The 9,729-nt window shown below is 38.7% G+C and overlaps 1 protein-coding gene across 1 annotated transcript; it reads right to left on the reverse strand.

The window, feature by feature from the left end:
• Positions 1-2,814: 2,814 nt before the first annotated feature.
• LOC116889107 (26S proteasome regulatory subunit 10B-like) lies at positions 2,815-4,124 on the reverse strand. The gene has a single exon (XM_032890273.1). The coding sequence runs from the start codon at positions 3,807-3,809 to the stop codon at positions 2,943-2,945; it is 867 nt and encodes a 288-aa protein (XP_032746164.1). The 5' UTR covers positions 3,810-4,124; the 3' UTR covers positions 2,815-2,942.
• Positions 4,125-9,729: the final 5,605 nt, after the last annotated feature.

Consider the following 9,729-nt stretch of genomic DNA (forward strand, 5'->3'; position numbering starts at 1 on the left):
AAAGGGCATTTTACTTCCTGGTGTCTCCGTTCCACTATGTGTTTGATTTCTCACAGTTAAACCTTGAATAGTGCATGATTCAGGTTTGGGTTGTATACATTTTTACTTGCCCTCTGTTAAGGGTGATTTTTAATGTCTAATTGCCATAGCTTACAGTCATCTGATAGAAAAGCAATGGGAATGTTTGTGAGGACTTGTGCTTATTAATTGATGTAGGATGGCCCACAACCACTGTGAGCATCTTCATCACTAGACAGGAGGTCCTGAGTTATACCATAAAGGTAACTAAGCCTGAGTCTGTATGCAAAGCTAGGGAGTGATTCAGTAAGTGTTATTCCATGAATCCCGTTTTCAGACTCCTTCCTTGAGTCCTGCCCTGCTCTGCCCTTCCTCAGTGATGGATTGCATCCTGAAAGTAGAAACTAAAATAAACACACTTCTCCCCTATGTTGCTATTGGTCAGTGTTTTTTCACAGCAATAGAGTGAAATTTGATGATGTTATTTTATGGATCCATGCATACCTACTATATGATAAATTCAAGATTATATTCAAGCTCAAGGTTATTACTGACTTTATTATTGACTGAAGATCTTCAAGTGGATCCACCAACCCTATCACATAGTGAAAATTCGCAAAAATATTTCTTTTCTTCTCTCTAGTCTTCCACAATTTCAGCTTCTACTATGCTCTTTATGTGAAAATGAGTGTCCTGTTTATGTAAAAGCAAATTGGATAGCCAAACATCCAGTTTCCTATGCCATATATGGATTCACTCATTTTCTACTGCATCTTCAATTGCTGGATCTTATTCATTGGGATTTCTAAATATCTCTTTAATAACTCATTCTACTTCTCTGTTGCCGTACTCTTCACCATCATTTCTCTATTCTGTTACTCGGAATAACCTTTTAACCTTTTTTTTTGTTTTCTTTACTGACCTCCAACTAGTTTTGTGCTTGGTATTCCGTAGTGGATTCAAAGGATAAAAGAAAAAAAAAAGACTTTTGATACCGAGTTTCACTATGTAGTCCGGACTTGCCTTAAAAACACTATGTAGCCCAGTCTGGCCTTGGACTTGTGAGCTTCCTTCCTATTGCTCTTAAGTTATGCAGTTACTAGAACACACTATTCCACCCTCCTAAGGAATAAATATTGAATATGCCTTTCTGCTGCTCAGAAATCTTCAATGATATTCCATTGCTTAGAAATAATTTCTAAATTTCTTAACCTGTTTTATTTTTCTAAATCATCTCCCCCCTTCTCTCTCATTACACAGATATTCTAACTATAATCAAATTGGTTCAGTCCCAATGTGTACAATGGTTTGTAGTCTGCTGACTCATCTTTTGGTCTGCATGGGCACTTTATTGCCTCTGGGAAGCTTTCCTAATTCTATTCCCTCTCCTAAATACAGAATAAGTATCCCGCCATTGTATTTTCTGTAGCCCCTTGAGAGACTCTCAAATGCAGAATGCATCAGATATTATTTTCATTGCTGCTATAATTGTTTCTCTTTAATATTAGCCATCTTGAAGTCCATCTTGGGTATACCTCACTGTGTAAGCTGATACCTGAAATACAGTAGATTCTTTTCTTATAAAATAAAAAAGAACACTTTTGCTAACAGTAGCATTTATGGGGCAAACAGTGATGTTAACATATGTATATATGTACACACACACACTCAGAGAGAGAGAGAGAGAGAGAGAGAGAGAGAGAGAGAGAGAGAGAGATCCTGAAATTCACTCTCAGAAATTTAGAAATATCGAATACAGTATTATATCTATGGTTAAAATGCTATTCATTAGATTTTACAGAAACACTCTTTGTTCATTTGTAGCTTTGTGATTTTGAACAATATCTCTTCATTTCCTTGCCTTCTAGTCCCTGATAATCACAGTTCTGTTATGGTTTTATGAGTTCAATTGTTTGAGAGTCTACATAAAGTGATATGATACCACATTTGTCTTTCTGTGCCTGGCTTATGTCACTTAATCCCATGACCCTAGCTTCATCTGTGTTTGCCACAAATGGAATGATGTCAATTTTTTTTGTGTATAGATAACAGAACTTTTATTTTGAACATTTCTGACATTCACATTCCATAGAATAGACACTCTCAGCGTGGTATCTACTGGAAGATGGTTATAGCATCTGTTGGTGAGCCTAGGAAATAAATAATACATCTCTAGAAATCATGGATATGTAAAATTATATGTCCACACAAACCTTTCTTGGATCCAGACCTCAAAAGGCAATTACTTTTTCACATAAACCAAATTAACTATGAGCATTACTTCCAGTCATAATCTTTAAGTTAAAATTAACTATCAAATAGCCTAACTGCAGCAGGTACAGAGATTTCTTGGAAGACACAAATGCATGTATGCATTCCATACCCACACTGTATGATATATACAAGACAATTTTGTAGACTCTTTGAGTATTGTTTTAAAATAAAATTCAAAGCCCTATTTTAATTTTCAGTTTCCTAGGCTCTCAAATCATGTACTTACTGATCCAAAAGGTCTAGAATAAATGCTCTTAGAAAAGACAGGAATATATACAGGACAGCTAAAACAGACTTTATTGCTTTTTTTTTAGGACGAGGAAAACAAGATATGAAATAAGTCATAAGAAATGCTCTCCTCTACTATCTCAACCATTTTGAATGTTGTACAAAATGCTCACAAAGCAAATACGAAAAGCCTCAGCATGTCTTATGTAAGTTCTGCTGCAGTAAACGCAACATTAACAAACATACAACTTTCTTCTGTACCAGTTTTTAAAGGAATTACTGTTACATTGCTTATTATGTTGCTTTATACATGTGTATTCACTTTTAATGAGATCATTGCCAATACGTACATAATTTTCCTTAACTTTATTTTTACATTAAGCCAATGTCTGTCATGCAGCCACCAAAAACCTTATAGAAAATTACACAGGTTTATAGTCCAGTTTGGACTCTAGCTTCTTGGAGTCAGCCACTTTTCTGACTGCTTTCATGAAGTCTTCCTGAACTACAAAATCATGATCAGCGCGAATTGCAAACATACCTGCTTCAGTACAAACGTTTCTCAGGTCTGCTCCATTAAAGCCATCTGAAAGCTTTACAATGGCTTCATAATCTATTTCACCATGCTTTGTAATAGGACCAGCGTGGATTTTCAATATATCTAATCTTGCTTGTTCATTTCGTAAATCAATATGTATTTTTCTATCTAATCTTCCTGGGCGCAGCAAAGCAGGATCCAGTGTATCTGGTCTGTTTGTAGCCATGATCATTTTAACTCTATGCAGAGTGTCAAATCCATCCATTTGATTTAGTAACTCCATTAAAGTTCTCTGAATCTCTCTGTCAGCTGATGTTCCCTCAGAAAACCGATGACCACCAATAGCATCTATTTCATCCATAAAAATGATGCATGGTTGGTGGTCCCTGGCATAATTAAACATTTCTCTAATCAAACGAGCGCTTTCCCCAATGTACTTGTCTACAATAGAGCTTGACACAACCTTTAGGAAGTTGCAGTCCAGCTGGCTGGCGACAGCTCGTGCCAAGAGTGTTTTCCCAGTGCCTGGTGGTCCATAGAGCAAACAGCCTTTTGGAGGTATTATTCCTACACGCTGGAATAATTCTGGATTTGTAAGTGGTAATTCTATTACCTCTCTTAATTCCCGAATCTGTTCTGACAGGCCTCCAATCTCACAATAAGATACATTTCCAGGATCCTCATGAGACATGTTATAAACCAATGGATCCACCTCTCTCGGCAGATACCTCATGATGGTTAGGGTGGTCATATCCAAAGCAACTCTGGTTCCTGGCTTCAGCTTACTTTTATCAAGCTGCCGACGACAGCCTACGACATATCTTGGTCAGTTTGTTGCTTTAACAATGAACTTTTCTTCTGTTAACTGTTTAAGCACTTCGCCTACAATCTGTCCAACACTTTGTAGTGCCTTCAGATCATTTTCAGACTTTTCATACTGCTTGGTAAGTTCTTTTAATTGTTCCCTTAGCTCCTTAAGACGGCCGTCAATCTCCTTGTGCTCTAGCAGCTTCTTGCGGTAGTTCTGAAGCGCCTTATCTCTAGGGTCCGCCATGATGAGAAGCCATCCGGAATGATGTCAATTAAGCAATAAAGTAGCAATATTGCATTGTTTATAGAAACCATATTTACTTTATACATTATCCACTGATGGGCACTTGGATTGCTTTCACATTTTGACTATGGTGTGATGTTCTAAGTCATGTGGTACTTTTGTTTGAGTTCTCCAACTAATGGCTGCAGGCTGGACTGCTAGATTATGTAGAATTGTTGCTCAAGATTGATGGGACAAGAAGTTACAATCTTAAAAAAATGTTCAGTGGCAGTATCTTCCTGACTGGTGGAGCTGAGGATGAGCATAGCTATCATTTGGAGTCCTGTTACATCTAATGCCCGTGGTCTGATAAAATACTCAGTGGCAGTGTCTATCTTAGTAAAGCCTTACAAAATGCTCTGAGATGAAGAATAGTTTCTCTTTGGATTCCCAGGTCTTGTAACACTATCCTGTATTCTGCAGAAATCAATAGATGTAGGTGTTTCTCTGCCAGAGTGGGACCTTACACTAAACACTGAAGTGATGTCTGTCTGCCAAAGGATTCCAGTCATTTAAAACTTCTCAGTAGTTTACCAAAAGTGGCTTGATTATCTTTGCAGGTAGGCTTTGCCAATAACTGGGGTGCCTGATCAGGTGCAACTGTGGGCTGGTGTATCAAATTTGGGCCATAAAACTACTACCAGTGTCTGGTGTACTATTTGCTGGAATCTCCAATGCTTTGGTACTAGTTAACAAGAGGCAGTTTGGCCTTCCCATTCTGAACCCTCAATGTTCCTGATTAGGCAGGGTTGGTATGGGCTTTCTGGAAAGCATCCCGGACTCCTAAGGAGGTGCAGAGTCTACCCTTGGGTTTCTTTTACCATGAGGTCTGGGAAATCTTTTTAGATACTTTGATAACTAGATAGAAGGGAAAGGGTGACATAGTCACAGTCAAAGTAAGACCATTTTCTCTTAGCTTTTCAAATCTCAGTTTTATTTAGTCTTTTGGTCCATGTGATTCTATCAGTTTTGTTCTCAACCTTGGGAGTTTTCACAAAAGTGTTCTTGTTTGTTGACTAATTACTAGTTCGACTTTCTGACTATAGAAATGGAAGCTGTGATCTTTGACCTTGCGTTTTCCTCACATTATGGCAGCAGGCTCTTAGAAAGATATTTGCTGAATGCCAAAATGAGTCGGTGAAAGCACATGTGAAGCTTACATTACTTTTCAAATGGCCCAAGAAAATGTGGTGACAAAGGTAAATTTGCCACAGTTTTCCTATTTTACTGTTTTTAGTTGGCATCCTTCTTAAAAAGAAGACCTTGGAAGATCTTTGAGTTCTTGGAAAATTGTTTGCAAATGCCGCGGGCATGCTTCCATGTGATGATTAGATATTTGGTCAAGATGATTTTGGCTGAAAATCTTGCCAATTATTCTGTGGGTAGGGCTTTTCTTTTGGCTTGCAATTATGGTTACCTAACTTCTGCAAAGATCCAGTGGGGAAATTAAAAAAACAAAAGAAAATTAAAAACATATGGATGACAAAATTTTAAAATATATGCAGGCATAGACTTTCTCCTTTCTCAGCTGTTTATCACTTATGAACATCAGCGTATTTTTGCTGAGAGAGGCTCTTTTGCTGGTGATATGGATATACTGACAGAAGACTAGACATGGGAAAGCACAGAAGAGAAGTGCGAGACTATCAAAGGTCTCTGTGGCAAATTAACATTCTAACCCCATGAACTGCTAAATTTCATGATTTTCATTTTAAATAAGCAGATGGAGCCAATTTTAAGCCCTGGAGAAAGAACTCTGCCATTTTAATTTCCAGGCAGGTTAGGAGAGTTAAGAGGGCAGCCTTCTGGTCATAGCTCTGTGACCTTAGTCCTAACTCTTAGATAACAGCAGCTGGCTGAAACAAGATCATAGATTCCTAAGCTTGTGGTTGACAGAGAAGGGGGGCCTGCCTTTAGGAGAGGAGACTGAATATCCTAACATGTTTCAGATGCTATATCTTCAAAGTTCCCACTTAACACTCAGGGTAGTCTGCTGCCCCTAAAAACAATCAACCTGTAGTAAAGCAGCATGAGTGTTTTGTGATGCCAAACCTTGGAGTTAAGCAGTGGAAGACCCGCTTCTCTCTGATGATTAACTCTCCGTGGCCAAGAGGGTTTGTGGGTAGATTAACATACAAAGAGCCCGGAAGGGCGGGAATATGCATCATGGTACAACCAGAGAAGCAGAAGTCTGCTAAATCAAATTATCCATGGGAAGGAAAATGGCATAAGTACGTATGGCTTGTATAAACACCCCTCGTCTTCCACTTTACCTAGCACACTATTATTTATAGACCCTAGTTTCTGGTCACTACTTAAGCTGTCTCTCCTTACAAGTGTCCTACACTGTCAATGATTAGTTCCTTAGAAAAATAGAATATGAAAACCCTAGATCAAACGTCCCTTGCCATTCAAAATATCCCAGTTCTATTTTCTTAAGTGATTGCATTGGTTTCCTTGGACTTTTATTTGAAAATATATCCAACTGAGTACTTTGAGCAAGAAATATTTATTGTTTCTGTTCTAGAACATGAATGTGTGAAATCAAGGCATAGACAGGGATATACCCATTCTTATTGATTGTAGAAATTTTCATCATCCCTAAATGAAACTCAATTTATCCTCTCTATCAGTACTTTCAGTGAAAGTATGGACTGCTTTTTCGGAAATGTGGAGATATTTACAGGGATGCTGAGCCATTATAAGTTTATGGCCATTTCAGGAAGCTGGTCAGAATCTATTTCTAAGTAATTATTATGGTATTAGTTTATGGCATATTTTCAGACATTTTCTTGTCAGTTGCTTGTAAACACTGGCTTCATGAAGTTTTGGTAGCATGTGTCAATAAATGTGAACTATTTTAGGGAATTTAACCAAATCTGAATATTATTAAAATTTCTTTTGTCTTTGGTCTATTCAAGATCCCATGTTTCCTCGTAGATCCTCACTTTTCTTTTTTTTTTTTTTTTTTTTTCATTTTTTTTTTATTAACTTGAGTATTTCTTATGTACATTTAGTGTTATTCCCTTTTCCGGGCAAACATCCCTTCTCCCCCCTTCCTTATGGGTGTTCCCTCCCACCCTCCCCCATTGCCCCCCTCCCCGACAGTCTAGTTCACTGGGGGTTCAGTCTTAGCAGGACCCAGGGCTTCCCCTTCCACTGGTGCTCTTACTAGGATATTCATTGCTACCTATGAGGCCAGAGTCCAGGGTCAGTCCATGTATAGTCTTTAGGTAGTGGCTTAGTCCCTGGAAGCTCTGGTTGCTTGGCATTGTTGTACATATGGGGTCTCAAGCCCCTTCAAGCTCTTCCAGTTCATTCTCTGATTCCTTCAACGGGGGTCCCGTTCTCAGTTCAGTGGTTTGCTGCTGGCATTCGCCTCTGTATTTGCTGTATTCTGGCTGTGTCTCTCAGGATCGATCTACATCCGGCTCCTGTCGGTCTGCACTTCTTTGCTTCATCCATCTTGTCTAATTGGGTGGCTCTATATGTATGGGCCACATGTGGGGCAGGCTCTGAATGGGTGTTCCTTCAGTCTCTGTTTAATCTTTGCCCTCTCTCCCCTGCCAAGGGTATTCTTGTTCCCCTTTTAAAAGAAGGAGTAAAAGCCTTCACATTTTGATCATCCGTCTTGAGTTTCATTTGTTCTAAACTAGGTAATTCAAGCATTTGGGCTAATAGCCACTTATCAGTGAGTGCATACCATGTATGTCTTTCTGTGATTAGGTTAGCTCACTCAGGATGATATTTTCCAGGTCCAACCATTTGCCCTACAATTTCATAAAGTCGTTGTTTTGATAACTGAGTAATATTCCATTGTGTAGATGTACCACATTTTCTGTGTCCATTCCTCTTTTGAAGGGCATCAGGGTTCTTTCCAGCTTCTGGCTATTATAAATAAGGCTGCTATGAACATAGTGGAGCATGTGTCTTTGTTATATGTTGGGGCATCTTTTGGGTATATGCCCAAAAGAGGTATAGCTGGATCCTCAGGCAGTTCAATGTCCAATTTTCTGAGAAACCTCAGACTGATTTCCAGAATGGTTGTACCAGTCTGCAACCCCACCAACAATGGAGGTGTTCCTCTTTCTCCGCATCCTCGCCAGCATCTGCTGTCACCTGAGTTTTGATCTTAGCCATTCTCACTGGTGTGAGGTGAAATCTCAGGGTTGTTTTGATTTGCATTTCCCTGATGACTAAAAGATGTTGAACATTTCTTTAGGTGTTTCTCAGCCATTCGGCATTCCTCAGCTGTGAATTCTTTGTTTAGCTCTGAACCCCATTTTTTAATAGGGTTATTTGTCTCCCCTCTTGGTCTAACTTTTTGAGTTCTTTGTATATTTTGGATATAAGGCCTCTATCTGTTGTAGGATTGGTAAAGATCTTTTCCCAATCTGTTGGTTGCCGTTTTGTCCTGACCACAGTATCCTTTGCCTTACAGAAGCTTTGTAGTTTTATGAGATCCCATTTGTCGATTCTTGATCTTAGAGCATAAGCCATTGGTGTTTTGTTCAGGAAATTTTTTCCAGTGCCCATGTGTTCCAGATGCTTCCCTAGTTTTTCTTCTATTAGTTTGAGTGTGTCTGGTTTGATGTGGAGGTCCTTGATCCACTTGGACTTAAGCTTTGTACAGGGTGATAAGCATGGATCGATCTGCATTCTTCTACATGTTGACCTCCAGTTGAACCAGCACCATTTGCTGAAAATGCTATCTTTTTTCCATTGGATGGTTTGGGCTCCTTTGTCAAAATCAAGTGACCATGGTGTGTGGGTTCATTTTCTGGGTCTTCAATTCTATTCCATTGGTCTATCTGTCTGTCTCTGTACCAATACCATGCAGTTTTTATCACTATTGCTCTGTAATACTGCTTGAGTTCAGGGATAGCGATTCCCCTAAAGAAGTCCTTTTTTTATTGTTGAGGATAGTTTTAGCTATCCTGGGTTTTTTTATTCCAGATGAATTTGCAAATTGTTCTGTCTAACTCTTTGAAGAATTGGATTGGTATTTTGATGGGATTGCATTGAATCTGTAGATCGCTTTTTTGGTAAAATGGCCATTTTACTATATTAATCCTGCCAATCCATGAGCATGGGAGATCTTTCCATCTTCTGAGGTCTTCTTCAATTTCTTTCTTCAGAGTTTGAAGTTCTTGTTGTACAAATCTTTTACTTGCTTGGTTAAAAGTCACACCGAGGTACTTTATATTATTTGGGTCTATTATGAAGGTGTCGTTTCCCTAATTTCTTTCTCGGCTTGTTTCTCTTTTTGTGAAGGCTACTGATTTATTTGAGTTAATTTTATACCCAGCCACTTTGCTGAAGTTGTTTATCAGCTTTAGTAGTTCTCTGGTGGAACTTTTGGGATCCTTAAATATACTATCTTATCATCTGCAAATAGTGATATTTTGACTTCTTCTTTTCGATCTGTATCCCTTGACCTCCTTTTTGTTGTCTGATTGCTCTGGCTAGAACTTCAAGAACTATATTGAATAAGTAGGGAGAGAGTGGGCAGCCTTGTCTAGTCCCTGATTTTAGTGGGATTGCTTCAAGTTTCTCTCCATTTAGTTTAATGTTAGCC

The sequence above is a fragment of the Rattus rattus genome, chromosome X (assembly GCF_011064425.1).
Source record: "Rattus rattus isolate New Zealand chromosome X, Rrattus_CSIRO_v1, whole genome shotgun sequence".
Classification (NCBI taxonomy): Eukaryota; Metazoa; Chordata; class Mammalia; order Rodentia; family Muridae; genus Rattus; species Rattus rattus.

Bases quoted from the DNA above. Each gene is read 5' to 3' on its own strand.
- LOC116889107 (XM_032890273.1), bottom strand. From the start codon at position 3,809: ATGACCACCCTAACCATCATGAGGTATCTGCCGAGAGAGGTGGATCCA.